Source organism: Stylophora pistillata, chromosome 2 (genome assembly GCF_964205215.1).
Source record: "Stylophora pistillata chromosome 2, jaStyPist1.2, whole genome shotgun sequence".
NCBI classification, from domain to species: domain Eukaryota; kingdom Metazoa; phylum Cnidaria; class Anthozoa; order Scleractinia; family Pocilloporidae; genus Stylophora; species Stylophora pistillata.
The window spans coordinates 24750465-24775770 of NC_142520.1; the positions used below are offsets into that span (position 1 = coordinate 24750465).

At 38.2% G+C, this 25306-nt stretch overlaps 1 protein-coding gene and 2 pseudogenes across 2 annotated transcripts; 2 read left to right on the forward strand and 1 right to left on the reverse strand.

Moving 5' to 3' along the window:
- Window positions 1-1773: 1773 nt before the first annotated feature.
- On the forward strand, window positions 1774-7818 carry LOC148737992 (uncharacterized; annotated as a pseudogene). Its single transcript, XR_015996797.1, has 3 exons — window positions 1774-1788; window positions 2978-5700; window positions 5897-7818. The product of XR_015996797.1 is annotated as an uncharacterized LOC148737992 (transcript).
- A 5462-nt stretch (window positions 7819-13280) lies between these two features.
- LOC148737993 (uncharacterized) lies at window positions 13281-13863 on the forward strand (annotated as a pseudogene).
- Window positions 13856-22659, reverse strand: LOC148737994 (exosome complex component MTR3-like). Its single transcript, XM_088751416.1, has 11 exons — window positions 22534-22659; window positions 22397-22454; window positions 19513-19591; window positions 18872-18917; window positions 18373-18438; window positions 17710-17772; window positions 17304-17364; window positions 16402-16487; window positions 16066-16110; window positions 15471-15581; window positions 13856-14713 (listed from the first exon to the last, which is right to left on the reverse strand). Exons 1-11 carry the CDS (start codon window positions 22618-22620, stop codon window positions 14609-14611), a joined length of 807 nt encoding a protein of 268 aa, XP_088607542.1. The 5' UTR covers window positions 22621-22659; the 3' UTR covers window positions 13856-14608.
- Between the last annotated feature and the right edge of the window lie 2647 nt (window positions 22660-25306).

Genomic DNA, 25306 nt, shown 5'->3' on the forward strand with positions numbered 1-25306 from the left:
GAACTACACTTTTCCTCGTCAATAGCTTTACGAGGTTATTTAGGGAGTCGGGGGAAAGAGGGGAGGGACTATGTAAATTTTTTAAATCAGCGATGCAGGGAGCATCAGCTAGAAATATTACAGAGGAATATACATAACAGATCGGGAAAGTGCGTTCAAAGAAAACGATCTTAAATCAGTAATGCGATCTTTCTAGAAAGGACTTTTGGTCAATAACATCTGACTGTGCCAAACACATATATGAAATCTCTTCCATGGGATTATTGCAATATTAAGAATGCGTACACTTTGACCAAACAGGCCAATCTGAGATAAAATAGAGAGCGCACATTTTAAAACTATTTCCCAACATTGCTTGAATATTGATGCGTCTGGTTGCAGAGAATATTTGTATCTTTTCATTGGCCGCTAACATTCCTTAAATATTAGATACAAACATTGCTCATCTTCTAGAAAAATAAATTGTATTGATGATCACGAAGTTATGAAGCCTGTCGGAATAGTTTATAAAAGTAATATCGCGATAATAAATAATTCGACTACTGAGACGTAGCTGTCTGTACGTGCAACCAAAATAGAAGCAGGCAACCATAGCTTCAAAATTCATCCCATTTTCCTTATGTTCTAGCTGGTTAAGACTTACCATTTCTAGTGTCTGTTAAGATCATATACTCGGTGAAACTGGTTCCTAACCAGTGAGCAGTCTCTGTATCGCATCCCGTCAGTATAGGCAAGGTTAAAGTGTGTCTGTACATTTCAAAGGTAAGTATCGATTTTGAAAAGTAGTTGTCGTGGATTAACAGCAACAAGCATAGTAATTGCTACCAGGTTTTCAAAACAAAAATATGACACCTACTGTAATATTATGATATTTGGAAAATATAAGGATTATTTGATATTTTGAAAACAGAGTGTCTTTCTCTCGTTTCTCGATGAATTGCTCGAACACAGTCACGATTTCATTCTTATGCCTTTATGTACAAAAGATGAATAAGAGCAGTATAAGGAAATTGTTTATTCGTGTTCTCATTATCCTTACTTATTCACGATCGTGAACATTCTACTCTGTATTTGGCGCATACTTTGTGCTACAATTAATATCATGATATTAATTCATGGTTGTCCACGATAACTTGTACCTCACATCACTGATTCTCTACTGTTAATGCATGTATGCAGCTGGTGCTGCTGTCGTTAATGAGCAATCAATGATGTCGTCATTGCTTTTTGATGGATACGTCTGAGAAGAAGAAGGCAGATATCTGAGGAGTCTCCAAGGTCGTTTTGATACGATCGTGACAGGCGGTAGAATAAAAGAATATATAAATATAAGTAAATTGCAGAATTGTTCAAGAACAAATGCAAAGTTGAGAGAAGTATTAAGTGGGAAAGATTCCAGGGAAAGCAAACGATTTCTGTGGAATAATTTGCGCTGACTCTACGAGGTTGACAGACAAAGTTGATAGGAGAGAAAACGAGCTGAATAACGACCGGGAAACAGTTCTAAGTATCATTTTTAATCTTGTCTATTTACTACTGAAATGTGTCCACATCTCGAACCAATATGGATTTATATGTTTCGTTTATTTATTTTCACAGTGACCTCTTTCACATTTTTAGAAGACGCGATGGCTTAACGGCAAGCAGGCTAAACTTAAGCGAAAGACGCAGACTCGGGACCTACTGGAATAGCTTTGTTGTGTTCTTAGATAGGAATACTCCTGGCCCCCGTTGTTGGAAGATTGGATAACGCTATCCACTGGACAACTCACTATGCGGTGTAGCGCGGTACGTTTCGTTAACTTTTATCCCCTGAATAGCGATTCGTCCATCGGTTATTGTGAACCACTCTGTAAACAACCGGGGCCTAGTTGCCTAATACCGTCCTAACCTGGTCCTGGTCACGTGGCAGGGATGCACATTTTGCCTTAATCTTACAATTTACTTTTTTTTCCTTCAATAAGGTCTAGGTAATTGCTGATCTACAGCGCCACTCAGGGGAAAACTGATGAAATCAAAACCATGACCACTTTCAAAACGCTTTAGCTCACAGGTAATTGCTTTAGCTCTGTACATGTAAGTAGCTCTTTTCAAACATAGTTAAGAACAAGGCATGTTTATGTGCACTAATCAAGTATCTTTGAACTCTTTTGTTTATTTACATAGAAGCTTATCAGAATGTACAAATCTATCACCCTCCTCAAATTAAGTAAGGCAATCACTTCCTGCTGAGATAGTTGTTACCGTATAGCTGTAATTTAGTAAACTTAGACAATGATCTTAAAAAAATCAGAATTTTCATTTTATAATATGACTATGAAATTATTCTCCCCACGGCGATCAAGCATAAAGATAAAGTGTTAACACGAAGACGCGCTATAAAAGGAGCCTTAGGTCCCACTGGACCATTTGTCAATCAACCGTCGTGTGATGTAGAACTCTTAGAGTCAAGTCAGCTTGAGCTACAGCAACACCAAAGCAGTAAACAGGGGGCGCATTCCTCAAAATTGTTTAATGCCTTCATCACAACACAAGAATTTTTGAGATTTGTATTTCCTTTCTCCAATGGAAACTGTCTTTATTTGTGGCGGTAAATTTGAGCTCGAAGTCGGTGGTTCGCATGTTACCTCATGCCACAATACTGGTGGAAGTAAACAATAGATATCTCAATAGCTCCTTTTGTTCGTCTACCAGCATTTGAATTTGACCCGCACACGTCAACGGTGAGTGACAAATGAGCCTAGGTCTTCCCAGGGAAGACTTCCTTACATAGCGCGCCTCCGTGTTTAAGATGAAAACGGTAGCTCTATATATTTTATTGGAAATATCGATTTTAAAGCTTGTCAGTTTCATCTGGGTTTCCTATCAATTTAGGATTGGAAATAGCATCTGCAACAGGAATGGCGACCTCTTCACCCTCACCGCTGGCAAGCTCTGAGGAGAAGACAAACAGAGCCAAACTCAGCAGACTTCTTAGACAAACAGAGCCAAACTCAGCAGACTTCTTATTGATGGTGGAACAGCGGTTCTTAGGGACGTTTTTGATCGTTATCACACACCCACAAGCCTTGCTACTAATCTAAAGTCTCAATCTAAAATTCTTCAATCTCTTTCGCCAACAAGAATCCTAAAAAAGCCGCAATGGGACAAACTGTTCCCACCGTCTGGGGCTGCTCCAGACTCCAGATCATTTGAAATCACATTGTTGTTCCTCCTTTTCACCAAAATATGTGGCCTAGCCCCTCCACCCTCGGGATGGCATTCTAAGCCACACTCGAGTGATAATTCCTTTGAAGCAAACCTTGTTCGCATCAAGTTTTACCGCAATGAGTTGTATGGCCATATCACATCTATCAGTGTTGATGAGTCAACTTTCAACAACCTTTGGCAGGGGATAAGTTCTGTTCTCATTGCTCTTGGACTGGATAAAGCAGAGATAGATAGATTGAAAAATAAACACTGTGGAGAACAAGAGTATATTGATGGACTTCTAGACTGGGCTGACAGTGAAGAGGAAATCAAGTCACATCTAGGAGATATCAGACGTAACCAGATCGAAACCCACGAGATCTTGTCAAAGGTGGTTCAGATCCAACACGATTGCGGCAAAGTGCTTGACGAAAACAAGTCAAAACTAGAAGAACTGGAAGAAAGGCAAGCTAAAACTTATGAAGTTGACCAAGAACGACACGAAACACTGAAAACAGAATTTCATGAAGTCAAGCGGCAGATCGAGCAGTTAGAAAAAAGGCAAGAGGAAGAAAGATCAGATAAAATTTTCAAGGATCTAACGAAAGCAGAGTTTAAAGGAGAAATCAAACATCGCGCATAAATGTTCCAAGAAGGCACACGCGAGTGGATCTTCAGACAAGTTGAAGAATGGCTAGATGACAGAAATTGCTCAAACCGAGTAATGGTTCTTAGTGGAAATGCTGGAATGGGAAAGTCCGTAATATCTGCTGTTCTTTGCAAACGAATGCTGCAAATGGCGCGCCTGTCAGGGAGCCACTTTTGTCAATATAACAATGTGCACTATAGAAAACCTCAACTGATGCTTCAATCTTTAGCTTCTCACTTGACTCATACTCTACCAGAATACAGAGAGGCCCTTGTGAACCAGCTATCAAGGAATCTAGGGCTGGAGCTCAACAGCATGGGTGTTGAAGAGTTATTTTCAGTACTCTTCAAAGAGCCTCTAAGTGATGTCAGTGAACCCGAAAGCAGCATCCTAATAGTGATAGATGCTCTTGATGAAATTGAATATCAGGGACGCAATCAACTGCTCGATGTGGTCGCCAAACAGTTTTGTAAGCTGCCAGGATGGATTCGTTTCTTTGTTACAACTCGACCTGAGATAAACATTTCAGACAGCCTGAAACATCTACAACCCATCCAGGTTGAAGAAAACCAAGAAGATAACTCCAGAGACATAAAGCATTTCTTTGAAATGAGTTTAGGCTTTCAACCGAGCAGGAGCATAAGGATGCTTTCTTAAAAAAACTGGTTGATAAATCCGAAGGCGTCTTTCTCTATGCTTATTTCCCTGTGGATTTTATGAGTAAGAACGCTTCTGTTTTCACTCTGAATCAGCCAGAAGGTATCTTACCGTTAGGTATTGCATCTGTTTATCTTTCCAATTTTAAGCGGTTGGAGAATGAACTTTGTAGAGAACTACAGCTAGAAGAAGAGAAAGTCTTGCGATTTGTGTCTGCATTAAGTGCTTGTAGAGAACCTTTACCGGTTGTATTTGCCTCGAGAATCTTAGTCCTTGGAGATATTTCTTTGGTCGTTCGACGTAGAGTTGGCCAGATAATTGCATGCATATCTACCCTTCTCCCAACTCGGGTTAGTCGCCTTCACTTCTCTCATAAGTCGGTAAAGGACTGGTTGACCAGCACATCAGGCTATCAAACAACAACAAACATATGAAATGACCGTATCCAGTGGGATCGTTCTGAAAAGATTTTAGAGCTTGATGATTATTCAGTTTCTTCCATACCATTTCCCTCTTCTCTTTTTAGACAAAGAAATGAGATCAGTTATTCGGACAGCAATAGGTCCCATTGTACTGTTGGTTTAGAGCTGTTGGTTTTGGACTTAATGAATGTTTCCGAAAATGAATTTCTTCCTACCGTCACGGCCTGTGGTCCCGGAGATAGATTCACCCATTCAGTGTCGTTCAACAGCCGGGTCAAGTCTTAGTCTGTACCTACGAAACCATTCCTCTTGAACACACACTTTGGGATGACGAGTTGGTTACCGTCACTTTTTGGAAATACGGCTCCATTGTGTGGAAGAGAAGCACAGTGTGGCGCGACCAGTTTATTCGCCCGCAATTCTTGTTTTCACCCAGAGACGACACCGTCGCTGCTTGCAACTTCCTTGAGGAGGGTTTCGGCCTACACATTCTTGATGCAGATACTGGAAAAACAATAAACACCCTTTTGAAAGACCGCGGTGACATTGCTGATTGTAAGTTTGTCGACGATGAATCTATACTGGTATGCTGCGACCAGGATACCTTTCTTCGATTGTTTAGTTCCAGATCAGGGAACCTTGTGATTGTGCTAGATATCGGAGAACGGCCAGTCTGCTTAGGGGCCTGCGTGGATAGCTCTCTCGTGGCCGTTGGTGTGGAGAACAGAATAAAGTTCCTCCGTGTTTGGTTACCAGAGGTAAAAGAAGCCACAAAGAAGAAAGGTAAGAAATGGTTAAATGAAAATCTTTTTGGCGTCGTTTGTGTTTATTTTATCCTTGAGATGCACCACGTTGGACGCTAGGTAATAAGTTGGACAGTTAAAAAGATCAAGTTGACCACAGTGATCATGAAACGATAAATATAAGTACAATTCGCATTTTTTAAGGTAAATTTATCGCAGGTTATTTGCTGTTTCAGGTATATCTAAAGAAAACAACTGATTTCGCTGGCTTTTGGCAACGTATGGAAATCTTGATGATCCAATGATTATTGAATTCGCTTGCAGTTATCATGTAAGAAGAGGAGAAGCAGCTATGGATTTACAATAATACCTTAAAATCAGTATCATAACGAACAGTTTCTTTTAATGTCACAAAAAGCGTTTTATTTTCTACCGTCGCGGATAAAACTCTTTTGAAGAGTGAAACTTGTTACACTAAATCCAATATGTATCCCTAGGTTTGAAATAAAAAAGGGAGTAAAGGGCAACGGAACTTACCTAATGAATGAGAAATTTTACATGCCGAACATAGCTGAGGGTTTATACAAAAGTCTGTGAGGGCTACATTTTGCTCTCCCACTCCGAGCGGAAACCTTAAGAAAAAAGGAAAATAAGAGCGACTTTGTGAATTGTCTGAGTGAAAATCGAAAAATGTGGTACATGGTCGAAAAATTGAAAACCTTCATATTTTGCCCAGATACATGTTATAGTGAACATAGGAACGTTGTAAGGTTTTCTTCCCAGACTTGCTTCTTTACGCTAGAAAATTCTCGTAAACTGAAATGAGCGTCGGAGGTCATAAAATGACAGAAATCAGTGCCCCAAGTAGAGACAAATGAACTTTGCTTATGAAATACACCATAGAAAGCAAGCTCGTATCAATTTTATCAATTTTTATAGGAAGGATTGAGGTATGGTTTAACTCTAAAACGGGACCATTTCATCTAATTTGGATTTGAAAATCCAAATATCGCATTTTGTCGCAAATTTTCAATGATCATTTTCCCCATGTGGTGTAACTCAGAATTGGTTCAGGTTAGGCTCATGATAAGTGGAAATAGTGTTGTTTTCGAGGATAAAAAAGTTAGTTCGGGGCCTTTCATTTCCGCACAAACTTTGTGAAAATCGCAACATCGGCATTTACGTCACGACATAATCTAATTAAGCAGCCTCTAGTTGACTCCGGAATTCCAAGCTCATTTTACCAGTTAGCACCGTGTTCGATCAGGAAATCAAATACAATAAGCTAGCCTTACATAGCTAACGACGACAGATTGGTTTCTATCTCTACTTTCGTTTCAAATTCTCGTCCATGTCACATGGCGAAATTCTTAAAAATGTATCACATTCCGTAAACTAGCGGAGGGCGTCCGTTTTTCTTGGCATATTCGAACACATTTGAGTTTTAAGAAAGCTTTCGGGAAATAAAATGAGCTTCATTGTGGACTTGAAAGAGGACAATTCAATCATTAATTAATACCATTAGGTGAAATGTTCTTTGTTGGAGACATTGAAGACGGGAAGCAATCTGATACCAGTGCATATGAAACACAATCAGTCTTCAATCTTGTTCCCATCTTGTAATTTTACGGTCACGAATATCCCTGAATAAGGTTTTTAACAAACATATCAATGTGATCATTTTTCTTATCAGTAAGTCATCGCTGTGACACTTGTTAACTTTGCAGCGGGGATCTCATGCAGAATTGAATGTAACTGAGTGGAAAGGATCAAAAGTCAGAGTAAAGACAAAACAGAGGCAAAGTACAAAATGAGTGACATGGGAGAAGAATACAAAGGTGAACTAGAACTGAGGATAAATGTTGAATGAAGGGTGTGCTATTTGAAATCGCTAATACAAACAAAGAATCTTAGCTGAGTTAAGATAGTTTTTCCCGGATTGAGAGTTTTAGTTACAAAACTCATGGAAATGGAAATCAATCTTTCAGGCGTTGGTTGGGCTGGAAACTGTTCGCAAACTAAAACAACTGTGTCGAGAAAAAGGTTATACCTTTGATACTTCAGCTGATGTTACATTCGCTAATGTCGTGCCGCAAATCATTTCTGAACAGCTAAAGGCTGTCAGATTTAATTTTAGATCGAGCGCCGATTGTTAACACACCCCCAGCAATCGGAATAGATCACCTGTTCCGGGCATCACTGTTCTTTAGCCGTTGGATGAAGGAGAAGGTCACAAAGATGCGGTGCATTCTAGAAAGGTTATCCAGCCATGCTAAAGGAATAACACGCCAGGCTGAACCCAGAATAAGTAAGGCATTTTTTAGAACAGTTTTCCAGCCAACCTGTTTTTCAGGTTTTCTTTTCTAAAAATTATTATTTCGAGGAAGTTTTCCAAACTGTTGCTGAGCGTCGGTCCAGTCAAACTGCTGAAATGGCACGTGCACAGCACGTACGTTGTTCAAGATCTTCTTTAAATTTGTGGTTTGCTTGCAGAGACTTCATGAGGTAGCCTTCTTTGTTACCTATGGTGTGCTAGGGAAGACAAATAAGCAGTTGTCACAAAGAATAACTTCTTACTAACTCAGCGCGAGGGCCGCACTGAGGATTATTGGCCCGAAATCGTGGCTGTAGGGAACGAGTGCAGCAAGGTCCGTATACGACTGAGGGCCAATGTTCCCCAATACAGCTCGAGCCAGTGATTTTACTAGAAGGTCGAGACAGCAGAAAGCAAATCGTTATCTTTACTAGGTATGTTATTATATGGCACTCGGGGAAACATTTTTCAGTATTTGATTTTTAATTTTCTGGCTTTCGCGAACAAAAATGCACGGCTTGTGATTGTTTCCGTGGAACGGTCCGTAAGGCAAAATCCCGACCAAGTAAGAACTGATCAGAACGCTCGGATTTACCACAAGACTGTTGTGCCATATAGTAAGCTGTTGTAACCTTCACGCTCGAGGTATTTCCATCGAAATTTTATTTTCTCACTGAGTTTTTTTGTTTGAAAATACATGTCCTTGCAATCTTTTTACCTCGTGCCTACGTTTATCTGCTCAAAATTAATTGTAGAGGAGTCACCCGTCTTCTTTTATGTAGGCCTGGTCGTTAACTCAATCGAATTATTTTTGCTTAGCATACTAATTGACAATTTTGTTTTTAGATTTTGACGTTCAAAAAATGTTGAATCTGTGTCAATGACGTTATACACCGATTAATTCGCAGCTTCATATCTGGGGCAACCCACTGGCTTTTGGATGTCGTCCTTTGAACCTTACCAAGGTGGGGAAGGGAACTTGAACTTTAAGGGTCAATTCCTTCCAGTGGAATACTGGTAGTTTACCTTTTAATATGGCGGTACTTAAAGCGAATGGCTCATGAAAATCGTTAACCGTAAAAAATTTAGCATTAGGCGTACAAAGTGGCCGAAATTTTAACCGTTAGCCGTGAAAGGGTCTACAAGGTCTAGGTTTTGAAGCTTGAATATTCAAATCAATTGCTGGTCAATAAGCAGAAAGTCACGGTCGCTGATGTTGCCTTTTACAACAGATGTGATAGTCAAATGAGGGTTCCTATGGGAAGACGGCTTTCACGGCTAACGGTTAAAATTTCGGCCACTTTGTACGCCTAATGCTAAATTTTTTACGGTTAACGATTTTCATGATTGACGGTTAAAGTTTGTCAATTTTTTACGCCTAACGGCTGATTTCTTTCCGTTCTACGGCTAACGGTTAACTTTATTGAGATCCACTAAAATCTGGTACTTAGGTAGAGCATTTGAACATGATTTTTGGCCAAGGCGACGGGAACCAGTCTTCAAAAGTTAAAATTCCTGAGGGGAGGTGATGCTGAAGCCGGTAACGGGTTTCAATTCATCAACGCATTATTGTTTTCTTCTAGCATAATAATTTTAGTGTCCCTTCGTCTAACGATGCCATCTGTTTGATAATCACCGAAAAAAACCGTGCCACAGTGTCTTTATTCACTCACAACTGAGTCTAATTATTTTCACTTAAAAACAGTTATCAAAGGGGTTTTCAACGGGGTGGGGGTGAGTCCTCCTACAGTTTTATCTCTGCTTTTCAGTAAGACACTCTTCCAAGGTAACGTATTCTATATTATTAAAAACTGGATCATTGGATAATGCAATTCAAGACTTTTTATTGGCTTAGCCATTATGGTATATCAGCCAATATACCATAATCTACAAATATGGTAAGCGTACGCGCCAGCTTAAAATCAAAAGGAGCTAAAAAATCCATTTTCTTCTTACAAAATAATAATTTCTTGGGGGCGTTTTTAATAAAACAATTATTCCACTCGCGCCTGTTGGATATGAGATGATTATAGCCAACTCGGCGCTACGCGCCTCGTGGCTATCTATCACCTCATATCCAACGCGCTCTCGTGGAATAATTGTTAATTATCTAACGAGCAAAAGTTATGTTAAAGTGTAGTGTGATCGTCCGGGTGAGTGTAGTCCTGAGAGGAACTGTTGTCGGTGGTGATGACTGACGTTTCGACATGAATAGAAAATAGAACTATTCACTTGACTCTGACTGATGATGACTTCCGCACAGGTTGTCGAAACATCAGTCACCACCACCGACAACGGTCCTTCTCAGGACTACACTCACCCGGACGATCACAATACATTTTCACATGTTACCCCCGGGTTCAAACCATTTAGCACAGAACAACTGTTATTTACATATTATTATCGGTGTTTTTCGGGGCCGAAAAACCGCAAGAGGGGAAGAAGAAAACGTTTTTTTGTGATGGAAATAATTTCAGCCTTGCGTGAATACCACTTGAGTATGTTACATCTACATCAGTATCAGTTTGCTTCCTGTCAATGTCTTCGGCAATGAACGTTTCATCTACCGGTTTTAATGACTGAATTGTCCTTTTATAAGTCCACAATGAAGCTCAAATTATCCCAAAAACTTTCTTAAATCTCAAATACATTACAATAAAATACATAGCATATAGCGCAACGCTTCTCAAAGATCCAGCGGCGCTTTACAATGATAGTAATAGAAAAATATAATCAATAAAGAATTAAAGTGAATTAAAAAACTAGTGAAAAATCAATGAATGCAAAAACTACAACTGCCTAAATAAATGGGTTTTAAGTTTAGACTTAAATGTTGTTAAAAGGTCCACTTGCCAAATGTCATCCGGCAAGACTTTCCACAGAGTAGGAGCTCTATGAGAGAAAGCACAATACCCATATGTTTTAAGATTACATTTAGGTACCATTAAGAGTTTTTTCTTAGAAGATCTTACGTTTCTATTAGGAATGTACGGTCTTGACAGTTCACTAAGATACAGAGGACTCAGACCATTTAATACTTTAAAAACGAGAAGAAGAAGTATCTTAAAATCAATACGGGTGGACACATGCAGCAAATATAGGTAAGTATAGGGGTAACGTGATCATATCTGCTGGTGGCTGTAAGTAGGCGGGTAGCTGAATTTTGTACATGTTGTAGTCTATTAATTTGTGACTGCTGTAGGCCAGATAGAAAGAACGTTACAATAATCCAACTCCGACGAAATAAAGGCATGAATAAGTATTTAACACTGTGCAAGAGGAACTTTCTAATTTTAGCTACGTCTTATTCCCTTTGAGCTTAAGCTTTTCCGCAACCATGCATAGTTGGACATCTTGAATACATTCCTCCATTAGTGATTTGGACTGTAAAGCATCTGAGGGGTTGAATGTCGTGTATATCTGCGTGTCATCAGCATAGAAATGATACCTCATACCGTGACGTTTGATGACAACTGCAATTGGGGCCGTGTACATGGAGTACAAAGTCGGTCCTAACACAGAACCCTGTGGAACACCACAGGCCAGCTTGTGCTTAAATGAACAACCATTCGCCACTCTGACATATTGGAAACGATTTGAAAGAGAAGAGCGCATCCAGGCCAGTGCATTTCCCTTGACAACGTAGCGACACTTAGGTCGTGTGAGTAATATATCATGGTCAAAGGTGTCAAAAGCCGCTGAAAGGTCTAAAAGAACAACAATGACACAAGCATTCTCATCGATCGCCCTAAGTAGATCATCATTAATTCGCGTAAGAGCTGTTTCTGTACTGTGTCCCTTCTTGTATGCTGACTGAAAAACTTCAAGCAAATTATTATCGTCCAGATGGTCAGCGCACAGGCAGCCCAAGCTCACCACTACAAAATAAAGCGGACGTGACTCTTACAGTGTTGCGCAACGTTTTATATTTATAAAGGTTTGTATGGGACGTTATCGGTTTGCCATAAAAGAGGGAAAAAATGTCTTGTTTTGAAATAAAATGGACTTATCTTATTGCCTCGTTGTTTTCTTTGTTGATTACCAGCGTCTTAGGCCATTTTGAAGCGTTTTCGGCGAGTTGGCGCTATGTTGGTGTTCCACTGCTAAAAAAAAAGTCAAGGCAGGAAACCTATTTGAGAAGTGTCCGTCGCCCGAAGCGAATAATTCCGCCAAAAAATTACCACCAGAAAATCAAAGCAGAGATGCTGCAGTTCCATCTCCATTCACTCGATTCCAAATTCCTCCCACAGATCTTTCACTAGCGATGCTTTTATCTCCAGATCGATCGACTTTCCAATTTAATTCGAATTAGGCTCGTTGAAACGATCGTGGACCCGTTCGCCGATCGCACAGTATGTTGGGTAACAAAAATAAGCCCGACGAGAGTAGCCAGCGGCCTGCGGTCGACAGACAAGGTAAGTACTTGGTGCAATCCTTTTTGTATATTAATGAATGCAAATGATTATGTATTCCCATATTTCTCCTGTATTGATGCATGTATGAAGGATTTCACCAAGTACCTACCACAAACAAACCAGTTCGCTCCCTGGTCGGAGAGCAGGCCGCTGGCTACGCACTGCCATAATGCAAATCACCGATCAGGTTCCGGATTTCCAACATAATTATTATGTGGAAATCATGAATCCGAATCAGGGCCGGGTTGTTCAAAGGTGGGTTAAGATAACCCAGGGTTAGTGTGAAATTTGATCTAGATCTAAAAGCTTTAAAAGAAAGTTCAGTTTAATTCCATTTGACTACAATTTGATGATTGAGTGCTCTAAAAATAATTGGGAAAATTGTCCCGAAACGGCTTTTGAACAGAGAAATATAGAAACCTGGATTAAATTTAATCCTGGGTTTGTGCTAATCGGCCTTCGAGCAACTGGTCAGACCTTTAGCTTCATCCTATCTAAGAGGTGGGTAATTGAATATGGGGAAATCCTTAACATTCTTTTTCTAAGAAGACGACATTTCAGTAGAATCCGCCGTCTTGGGCCACCACGCGAGCACTATTCCTCGCCCAGCCGAATCTTGGCTTAACATTCACTATGACGACGTAACAACTCCACGGGAGTACGAAGGGTAAAGAAGAATACTTTGAAACAATACTCAATGTTCTTGGCCCGAGATTAGAGAAATGAAACTCACGAGTTAGGAATTGTTTACCACCACAGAAATTCCGTGTTTTGGGACTGCACGTTGGTTCCATCCATGCTGAAAAGCGAGCGCGAGAGGAAAAAATTCCCTCCAATCAGGAACTGGCTGAAATCGATTGGCACCAGTCACTCTAACAAGTCTGCGGTTCAATGCTGACTTTTTTTATACTCAACAGAAAAAGTGCAACCTGGCCTGTCAGTGAGGAGGCAATGAAAGCAACAGCGTCACAACGGCTGGAAACCCTGTCAGACGCAAAACCTCTTGATTACCAACTTTGCCAACACGTGCAGAGTTGCCAGTGAAGCAGCAATGAAGACCCAACCTTCTCAACGTATCGAATTCCTTGCACAGGCAAAAATATATGCTCCCTTAAAATTCAAATTAAATAGTGATTGGGATTGGAGTGAGTGGGTATCTGATTTGACAGAAGCAGCCAAGAATGTAACAGCATCAAAAAGAGTTCTTGTGCTCTCAAATCCTAAGATGCCGCACCGCAATTGCAAAGAAGGGTGTCCTGTGATTTGGGAAGTGTCACAGACAGCCCAGAAGGCTCTCCCATCTCTCAGAGTTCAGAAACTTGAAAGGCCAAAGAGTCGCAGTCAGCACAATGAAGACTATGATGCTAATGCATGGAAAGTCTCACAGGGAGCTAAAGCAGCAAAGGCTACTCCCAGAATAGAAGAACTCGCTCTACCCATCCCTAGAAAAGTCAGAGGTAAAAAAGTTTTGTGATCCACTTTTATTAATAATTTATTTATTGATTATCAATTAAGTTCAAATTTATCTATTATATGTTATGCACACTGCATTTAATATTGTTCTCTTTGTGCTGCAATGAATACCTTTGTTCAATAAATGACAAATCTACTGTCTCTTAGAGCAAGACTTTAGTTGGACTATACATGAAAAAACAAAAGAAAAAGCAACTGTTTACCCTAAGAAACAAGGCTGATTTTTCGCACACTTGCAACATAGGAAAACCCAATAGAGGAATAATTTCTGTAAATTACTTTGCACCCATCAGAACCTTGCAACCTGTTGGCAGTTATGCAACTTATTGCATGACACACATATACTGAGCCTGCATTCTACATGCAATCTTGTTACTGTACAGTTATTTCTTTCACTTATGGAAATTGTGTTTGTCTTATAATGGGATGCCATTGGATCTGAATTTTTTAAGAGTGCTTTACTCAGTAACCATGCATTCATTGGTATGTCACGCAACATTTCTTGTGACTTAAAAAAAAAAGTCATGTGACCAACTTCAAGCTTGTTGATAAAGTACTGGAAAAGAGGATTGTTTGTATCAAAGATGTAAGCGCTGTTTCCTTCCCAAAGCAAACTTAAGGAGTAGATCTCTGACAACAGAAGACATGTTTCATCTTTGAGCAAAGATCCTTCATGTTAAAGTTCACTACTATTCCCTCGTGATAGGATTTTCAGCTTGTCATAGATACTCCCGTACACTTTCAAATTAGCTTTTACAGTTGGACTTTGCAGTTCGCTTTATGGTGTCAACAAGGGCTTCTTGAAGAACTGGTAAAATTCTTGCACAACCTTCCATGCCACACTTTATGGCCTAAAGAAAAAAAGTGATGGATGACAATTACGAAAATTTTTAATATAATACTAAATTAGGAACTTGGTTGAACGTTGATTAAGCATCATTCTGTGTTCTTTAATTTCAATATTTACAGTACTGTTGTTGTTTTTGCCAGGAGGGTAGAAACTACCAAAATCAGACGGCAAATAATTGATTTTGTATCTATTTAATGACATTTTTTTCACAAATCATTACATCAGGATCGCACTAGCTAGGTGAAATAACATGTTGTGGGACTAATTTTTGGCAAATAGATGTTAATAGCTATTTCTTTGTCTGAGCACTAATTATCTAAAGTCATACACAGAGACAAGATGAAACTCTTTAACAGAAGGCAAGTAAGTAAGCAAAAAACAACTCAAAAACTGAGTGCCAGTATATGATCAAACCCCTCCCCCCTCCCCCCATATCAAAACACTACACCGTCTACGAGTTTAACAGTAAGAAATTGCTCTTCAGTAGTGCCACTAGAATGATGACAAAATGATAAGAATTTGGCTCCAAATTTTTTATCTCCAGAACTTTGTTTCATGATTTACCTTTGTTTTTGAGATACATCCTATCTACTGCTGCAGGTGATTCTGTAATCAGTAACATTTTTTTCAACTAGTGTTTAAAATTGGCCAGTGTGTGTTAAATCTGTTGTGTGGGTATACAGCTAGAAATTACAGTACCAGTGAAATTTTTTTTATTGGTATTAGAGCTAATGATCTCATTTAACACAATGAATTACCTTAGTGGACTGATCCTGGGTCATTTCACCATCTTGTGACAAACCAGACACAACATTCATGGTGGGAAGAAATGCCACAGTAACCCTCCCATCAATATCTGATGATGAAGTCTAATAAAAAAGTGATTAAAAAATTAAGACTGGAAAATAAAACTTGTATTATCTAATGTTTATTTTCAACTCAAAAAAATACTGTCATTAGGATATTTCAAAGGACAGAGAGAAGTAAAATGTAAAGCATTATTTGTTTGAAAATTGTACAGTGGCATAATTTTAGGAAAGGCCATTAAAAAGAGTATTGAAAGCTTGACAGTGTTAAATCAAAGAAGCCTGTTCCAGAGCTAAATCAGAGTGAAATAGTAAACATTATGCAATAAAAGTGGCAGAGTGAAACATTTCAGGGCTGGTCATGTCAAGAGAGTTCTCTAGTGAAATCTTTGTGCAACCTCAATCACACCTTCCTGGTTTTTTCACTCCTGACAGATCTAGACAGACTGGAATCAAATAAAAAAAAGAGTAACACCTTGAACAACTATTGTCCATACCCATTACATGTAATCCATTAGACCATTATTTTTGTTCATTCAGTCTTTACCTCTTGAAATGTGGGATCCACCAGTGATGTGTCACCTTTCTGCACCTGAAGAAATCATGAAACAATCAGCGAACCATTTCACTTCCATGACCATAATACAAATTCTCTACATTCATTACTTTGCATTCCTTGTCATCTAAGCTTTAAGAATTTTGTAACTAATTGTAAAAAACCTCTCTGCAGGTTGATGTTTTTTCTCACCACTAATCACCTTTCCACTTGAAAAGGTATAAAAAAAATAATGAATCTTGAAAGGAAAAATCAATTTTGATCACTTCCATGTTACAATTCAAAAGATCTAACACCAAAATTTCTGTGCTGAGTTAGTTTCCTTACCAAAGAACAAGAAGAGACTAGGTCATACATTTCTATTCCAGCCTCTCCCAATGCCAGTGATGCACAAATTATTCCTGCAGAAAGAGCTGTATATACAGAAAACAACAAAATTTCTTAAAAATTTAAATTAAATAAATATAAAAAATCATCAGGTTAGTATATGCCATGTAGTTTCATATTTTTTGGTTATGCGGATATCCTTATACCAACTTTTTGTACCTAATGTTAGAGCCTTCATGTTGACATATTTTTTCCTTGTTAACATTCATTTCTCAACTTTATTACTTGACGTCTATTGTATGAGATCATACTTATGGATTTCTCAATGTGCTGGAGACTGCCAACCATCGACGAACTGAAAATATTTCACATGACTGCTAAAACTTGATGAAAATTTCAACTCAACATTTTTTATGTAAAAGATGACAGTTTGAGATTGCACTTAACAGTTAACCACATCAAGCAGCATGAACAAGTAGACTTAGTAAATAATTCAGTCTGTGTGAGTTAGGAGAAATTATCAGGTGGGATTTATGAGGATAATGCCCTGAAAAAAAGTGTGAATATTATTATCTAAACTTAAGCTGAGAATAATACATAATTATTTCATACCTACAAGTGCTATGGTTTGTATGAAAAACAAGTTTACAGGTAGGGCAAATTATAGCCACTAAATGTTTTTGCCATAAATTTTCCTTTATTTGTTCATAATATAGCTAGAGCTGCACAGAATAAATTATGATCTCTGTGTAAAGGAAATTACAATATTGTACATCACAGTGTAAGCATAATTTGAAATAAATTTGACCATTCAGGATGACTTTGGCATTTACACCACTAACAACAGATTCCTTCACTCTTATACAACTAAAATGCAATTGTCAAATGCCCCACTGACTTACCATTTCCATCATTTTCTAAGACAGTGATGTAGATGTCAACTTGAGCTTTAGGGAATTTCTCCTGTAAATTTTGAAAAGAAGAAGAAACCAATTTGATGTCATTTAATTCCAATTCAAACCAAATTAAAAAATTAAAGACTGGCAGAGGTAAGTGATCAAAAATTAAATAATTATTAACTCTTTATCCTTGAACAAAAGTGTAAGCTTAAGTTTATAATCTTTTTTCTCATGAAACCCATCCATGTTACATTTAATTTTAATAATTATTCACTTCATGTTAAGTAAAATGAAAAAGAAAAAAAAGTCAACAGACTATAAAGATAATAGGAAAAGTAAGGAGGCCAAATACTTTTGTGTTCAAGATTGAGTGACTTTGTAACTGTTGATTCATAGGATTGAAACATACCAAGCAAACTGCTGGCTGAAGAGCTCCGACAACAAATGTGGATAGCTCCTTCTCTTCTGAATCCTAAACAACAGAAAGGAAACAAAATTGGTTTTATAAAACAGCTATTTTCAGTGATTGGTTTACAAAATGTAATTGAATGTTAGAGACTCTGTAGATCAGAAGATTCTGAAATTCAACAAAGGTTATCTTTGTGGTCATGTTTTTGAGGGGAAAAAAGAGAAAAAGAAAACACTTTTAGGCACCTAAAGAGAAAGAAGAGGCAACCTTTTTGTCATTGCAAAAAACAACTGTTACAGAGCATTAAAATCGTTGAACCTTTAAATAAAGTATTAGAAATGTTGCAGCTCGCCCTATGATTAAGTGCTGCACGTGGGTACTGTGATATTTGGATATACGGCAATAAAAACCTTCGATGTTCTTTGATTTCAATACTTTAATCCACTCACTATCCACATGGCAGCCAACGAGTACCACAACAACAACTTTTGCTAGGCATCATGGGATGTCTACAAACACAACCTTTTCACACTTCTGGTACAATACAGGTACCAATATCAAGTCTTTCACAACAAAGTTCCCAAGTATATCTTAAATTATAGCATCAAATTATTCTTTAGTTCCTGAAATTATTTTCCCTCATAATAACTAAGTCATAATCACCTGTACATGTTGTCGCCTTTGCCAGCATGAAAATGGTGCAAACTTAAACTCACAAGTCAGCTTTCCCTATTAAAAATAAAACTTAGAGGTTATTTCTGAGACATTAAAAAAGAATAAGCAAAACATTCCACAGTGCATTTTACATATTTAAATGATATAGTACATTCAATGCACAATGTATTTGGTTGAAAATATTATGTCCATTGTTTTCATTCATAACTTTTCAAAAGTTCCTCAATCCAGTTTTCACTCCATTACCTTTGAATCATGCAGAAGTTATCATAATTATCTGCTTATACTAAAATTACACTTATGAATTTCAAAGTCAACAAATATCACATTTAAAAAATTCACCAAAAACCAAACTAACACAACATTAATGATAAACATCTCCTAAAATACTATTTTTTAATAGCAACTTTTCTCATAATTATGTTCTGCATACCAGCTGTTACCATTTAATTTATGTAGAGTGACAGAAAAAATTATACCAATTTACCTTTTTGCTAAACTCTTGCTGTCTTTGTGACTCTCTTGGTCCATATCTAATACTGAGTTAAAAGGCAAAAATCATTTAATGCTATTTCTGATCTTACCCTGACATGATAAAAAGGAGAATGAAAATGAAAATCATTATACTTGACATTCCTTTCTTTGACTGTCCAGTACTTATCAGTGAAAATGTTTCTATAAATCTTGCACTGTTAGAAAGTTAGCAATAAACAGAGAACCAAAGAGGCCCTTGGCTACCATGTGTCTGCTTGAACACACCAACTATTGGCTAAATTTAAACACAAAGCTTAATTGGCAATCAAATGATGAAATGTTTCTAGATAAATCTTGCACTATAATGATGACAGTCATGAGTAGAAAACCAAAGAGGTAATTAGCTGCAGTGTCATTTTGAACACATCAACCTGACTGTCAAACCTTGACATTGGTTTTCAATGTTTGAATTGAATTAGAAACAGAAAGCCACAGAGAAACAATAATCTTTTAAACAAGAGATCCACATTTTTTTTCAAAATGACAAAATTCCGAGGAGGGATGTTCACCATTTGGCTTTGAACTGATTTGAAATTCTAGAGATTAATTTTCCACAAGTACAAGTTCATGTAGTACACAATCACATAAGGATACACAGCACATGTAACTTTGGTGTTCTGCATTTCAATGTATGCTGAGCCTCTCGCTTGACTGACTACTCCTGAACGTAAAACTGGACATGGTAATAAAAGAGGAACTTAAGATTAATACAGTTAAACTGAATAATAGTCCCTCACACATTTAATTAAACCATTTACAAGTTAAAAGTGACTATAACTATAATATATTTCACTAAAACCACATAAGATAATAGTTCACCACATGATCCAACATAATGTTTCTCCCCAATCCCCTCTTTACAATGATATTTGCTAAGCAATATCATGTACAAAACACTTTGATGAGGAACATTGGATTGGGTAAGGGGGGCAATATTTGTGACCGGGCACAGGATTTCGTACACTAACGCTTTTTCGTGAAACGGTTGAAAATAAACGGTTTGTAAACGGATAATAAACGGGTAGTAAGAGTGTTTAAACGGTTTGCATATCCATTTAAACGGATAGTCCAAAGCGTTAAACGGTAGAGCAAAGTCCAAAAACGGATTCCATCAACCGTTAAACGGCCGAGAAAAAAAATAAACGGATGGCTTAAAACGTTAAACGGTTGAACAAGATCTATTAATGAATAGCCTAAAACATAAAACGGATGGACAAAAACCTTGAACTGATCAGGAGGGCTATAGAACAGCGGGATAAGCCATGCACGTAACTAACAGAAACCGTTGCGAACAATTATACGAATAATATTGTTCATGCGGAACACTGACGTTTCATGCTAATATTATATTAGAACATAGCTAGCAGAGTCGCGCAATTAAATTCATTATACGTGAGCGCGCTCAAAATCCTGATAGTGCACACTGATAGCGTCAGCAAATCCGACTTCGCCAGAACTTTTTTTTTCGCGCGAGCAGCCATTGTTAGCGCGGAGAAAAATAATATATTTCGCGACAATAATGGATACAAACAGAAACTCGGCCTACTAGTCCGAAAACGAAGACAATGTTTCGACCTTTTCCCTTGGGCTAGAGCTCTTAAATGAGGCAGAATGAGAGAAAAACAAAGGAAAAGGAGACTCGGAAACAGCACCGTCACGATTCGCTTCAACTGATATTGTTGTCCGTTTTTCGCATTGGATTCGATGCACAATTCCACCGGCTATGTTCTAAAACAATTGGTTCATGCTTTCAGCTGTGCACTATCGAGTTATGGAGCACGTGGGAAGTTTGGAGAGCACTCAAGGAGCTAGAGTTTCCCTCGGCTATCGCCTCGGGCAACTCTTACGCTTCTTTCGTGCTCTCCAAACTTCCCGCATGCTCCATAACTCGATAGTGCACGCTAAAGCATGAACCAATTGTTAATTCGACTGACACCAGTAGAAAACAAGGTAAAATTAAATTACTAGCCTGCAATTAAGCTATCCACTGGCGAGTAAAGCAAGCCGAGAGCGAGTCTCGCACTGGAGAGCTCGAAATGCGTTTGAAAATTTGCATAAAATATAAGCAGAGGAAGCAATCTGTCAATCATACCACGCGGACTGAACATTCTCGACAAAAAAAATTAGAATTGAGAAGCAAAGTCTTTTTTTTTTTCATGTTCCTACATTGTTTCTTCTACATATTGACCGAAATGAAATCGCACTATCAAGTGAAAAACCTCAAGAAATGGATTATACGTAGGTAAAAGTAGCCGCCGATTTTGTAGATTTCACCGTCGGTTAACTATCGAAACAATTTTGCTTATGCAACTTTCTTTCGCTCATGTTTCATCTAGCGTTCGATTTCGTAAAGTAATTTGTAATTATAGCTTTTATAAAGCCATTTTCATTTCCTTTCAATCGATGGAAATAAAAGATGAGAAACCCAATGGCCACCGATTCGGTAAATAGTTTTGCCGTACACGTCTATCGAAATAAATTTGCATAAGCACGAAAACAAATCTCGCTCTTCTCGTGTTACTTAACAAATATCATTCCGTTTTCATAAGGTAATACGAGCTCTCATGTCTCAATATCTTAGAGAGAATTCTTCTAATAGAAGACCTTCTCATACCAGAGATTTGCAAACAGTAAGTTGTAGCGAAGACCAACATAGCCGCTCGATCGAAGCGTGATTTATTTTCAACGGGTGCTTCTTGGGACTGTTTTATACCGTTGCTCTTCAAAAACGTTGAACGGATGCAAGTAACCGTTCAACGGATGGATTTTTTTTAAAACGGATAGGTTAACCGCTTAAACGTTTTGTCGAAAACGTTAAACGGATGAGCAAAGCGTTTAAACGGATGAAGAAAGCATTTAAACGCTTTGATGATCCGTTTTAAACGGATAATAAACAGATAGTAAACGGATTATTTCGTTAAACGGTAAAGCGTTAGTGTACGAAATCCTGTGCCCGGTCACATTTGGTTATCCATGCTGAATTGACCCTACAGTTTACTCTAAGTTCAAGCTTAATTAAACAAAACAACACATAACCTTACTCCAAACTCCTTAACTCCAACTAAATCTCAAAAACTGCATGCATGAGCACCACAGGACAATTATTTATAGTGACTCAGTTGACATGTTGCACAATACAAGTTCATCAGTGGTACATTATTTGTGCGCATTCCACATTCTTATACATGCAACAGTATAAGTAATAATCATTAGTCATCATAATTGGATAATTTCAATTACAATTACGAACTTCTTTTTCATAAGAACTTAACATATATGAATTATTTTGGTACAATTATTATAATAATTGTTATAAACCAACGATCGTCAACTGTTTACTCGCAGCGACCTTTTAGGGGACGAAACCTCTGTTTTAAGTTTTCAGTATCTAATGCCTTGACTGCTAATGACTGCCTTAAATTATTTTCTATGAAGCATTCTCATTCATCTGTTGCTAGAACTTATTACGCCAACTTACAGATCGGTCGAAGTTCGTCTGTTTTCCGGCCATCTCTTCGTAAACAATCACCACCGATCTGAGGTTAAAAACAAAATCACTCAACGAACGAACACAGTAAAAGCTGAAAAAAGAGGAGGATTCTGTTCCTTTCGTACCAGAGGTTTATCTAATGCTTTTTTTCCAGTAAAAACGACTGGCTGGGTGACTTCAGGTCCTGTAATTCTTCTGTAATCAACTGGCATCGTGCTGCAAAGACAAAAGCACAATTTTCGCCAGGCGTCTCCAATCTGCACGCGAGGGACTGAGCCAGCGAGGTAAGTAGGGAGGGGAGAGGGAGAAGCAATTCTCGGCCAAAAATCAGCAGCGAAACAAAATGGAAAGAAAGCGAGACAGCTTTACTTTGATTATCAATTACTTCGTATGTTAGGGGAAATTTTTACAGAACACCTTATCTTCGGCTCACTGACGAAATTACTTAAAATGTTATGATCATTTTAATCTGCAGTTCTGTAGTGGAAGTCAATTTTTGCGACATTTCACAGAGGGGCATCTAATAGATCAGAATAAGTTTTGAAAATGAAGCGTTTTAATCAGATAAGAACCACAAGGTAATTTAGGCGGAACAAAAAAATCCATGAATCAGTTCTCGCCCCCTCTCACCCCCACCTAGGCCAACTATCGACAGCAAAAGAAATATGACGAAGAGACTGGATCAAAGTTTCGGTGCTAGGGTGTGTAGTCGGAACAGTGAAAAAGCGAACCTACAACCTTCCGTAATGATCAGAAGAAAGAGCAGGTTGGTGGTGAAAGTTAGAAACTAGGAAACGGAATTTACTTTGGAGTTATCACAACTTCGTAGCTTTCTCGTGTGTGGAGACTTTCCGAGTTTTTCTATGATCGATAACTAACAACAGCAGCGAATTATCAAATGTACGTAGGAGCAGATTTGTTTTGCTTTTGAGGTTATTGGGCGAATCGCCTCAGAGCTGGGGAATTAGTTGAGCATATCACATTAGAAGTACATTTCGTTAAACACAACGTTATTAGAAACGGGAAACCATTGCAGATAGATTTCTTTGGAATGAAGTGGGATGGCTTGAGTTCTACATGCATCTTGCTTTATGACGTATTTTAAACCTGTTCTGGTTGAGTTGGTAATCTCTTTCTTCGGGTCTATCCATTAACATGGACCTTGCAATGTCACTCTCGCTGAACAAGGATGAGAAAATCAAACTGCATGTATATCAATCCGTCTTGCAAACCCACGAAACTGTGAAGTTAATTTGTCGGATCTTGCGGTTACTTCATTATATACCAAGATTAAATTGCATGACAAAATTCAAAGATTGAAGCAATTGAATGTGTCTGTTTTCAAGTAGCTGTTGTTTGTGCCAAGCAAATATTATTTTTCAATTTATCAGCCATAGTATGTGCGAGGAGCCTATGTCTGCCAGTGTCGACGGCTTAAGCTGCGAATTATCTGCTTTTTGCCTTCGCACCCTCTAAATCAAAACTGCGATTCGGTTTATTGGTTTGAATAAATAAAGATAAGAAAAATTTGTTCTTTGTGGACTGTTGTTGATCACAGGACAAATTAGTGAAAGATGCATTCCTCGCAGCATCAAAGACGGAGGGAACGAAATTATCCTTCCAAGCCAATGTAATTCGATTCTTTAAATTTTGCTGACAAATATTAATGTCACAGAAATTCACAAGGTTCTAGGGCACACTATCGACTAACTCATTTGAATGAACTAATTTGAATTAGACCGAGACATTCCAGTGTAACAGACAAAGATTGATGAAAAGCTTATCTGTTGAAGCTTTGTAAAAATCTCGTTAAGCCTTAACGTTCGCTTAACGCTGTGTAGTGTGGGTGACCAACTTTATCTTGTTTACATCAAGTGCATAACATTGAAATAATTATTTGATTTTCCACGATATCATCCTTTATAGAAAGAAAAGGAGATGAACTAAAGCCAAGGTAAACCGCGCTAACTTAGTCTAGAAAACTCACAAGGTACAAAGGAACGATACTCATTGTTGCCATGGAGAAAATGGAGTTACGTTATTGGTGGGAACATGGCAACGTTGCCATGTTCCCACCAATAACGTAGCTCCATTTTCTGCCTTTAAAACCACACACAACCCAAAATTCCTCTATTTGCTCCGACGAAGGGCTAACGCTCGAAACGTCAGCTTTTGTAATCGTTACGGTGGCCAAGTTACCATTTCAACTTTGTTGACAAATCCAAATTATTTCGTTACTCCCACCGACGCAGCCCCAAACAGTTTCTTTCGAAACTATCAGCCTTTATGGAGAAGTTTAACTTCTGATAATAAATGGTGATGTAAGAATAATTAAGAATATCACTGGCGCCGCTGGACTTTGCTCCTCAGTCCGACGTCGTCTTCATCTTAAGAATCCATCATTCGAGACTGGATACGTTTCCTCGGCTCGCGCTTTTCTTTTTTTTCATTTTTGTTTTGCAAACCGTCACCTACGGCTGCCAATGATGTCAACGCCACAGTTTGAGCTGAAAAAGTCAAACATCTCAAGGGACACAAGAGTGAGAATGCATGTGCAAGTGGGGCTTCATTTTGCTTTTATGTTGTAGTGCTAAGTAAATGGCTTGAAGACCGTTACATGCATGAATTAGTGAAAATGATTTGTTCTTTTGTTCGTAACCTTAACTCCTCATTCACACTTGAAGTATGACTGTCTTCCGAATTCATTCTAACTTGAAAATGTCTTGCAATGTTGTTGCCTGAACATTCCCATGCAGAATGTTGGTAGATGATAGAAAAAAATATTCCAGGGACTATAATAGTCTAGAGTGACTATAATCGAGCCATTTTTTCTTTCGGTGTGGCTTAAAAAGAAGGAGTCTTATATACAACTTACTTGGTATCCTTTTACCTTCCTTG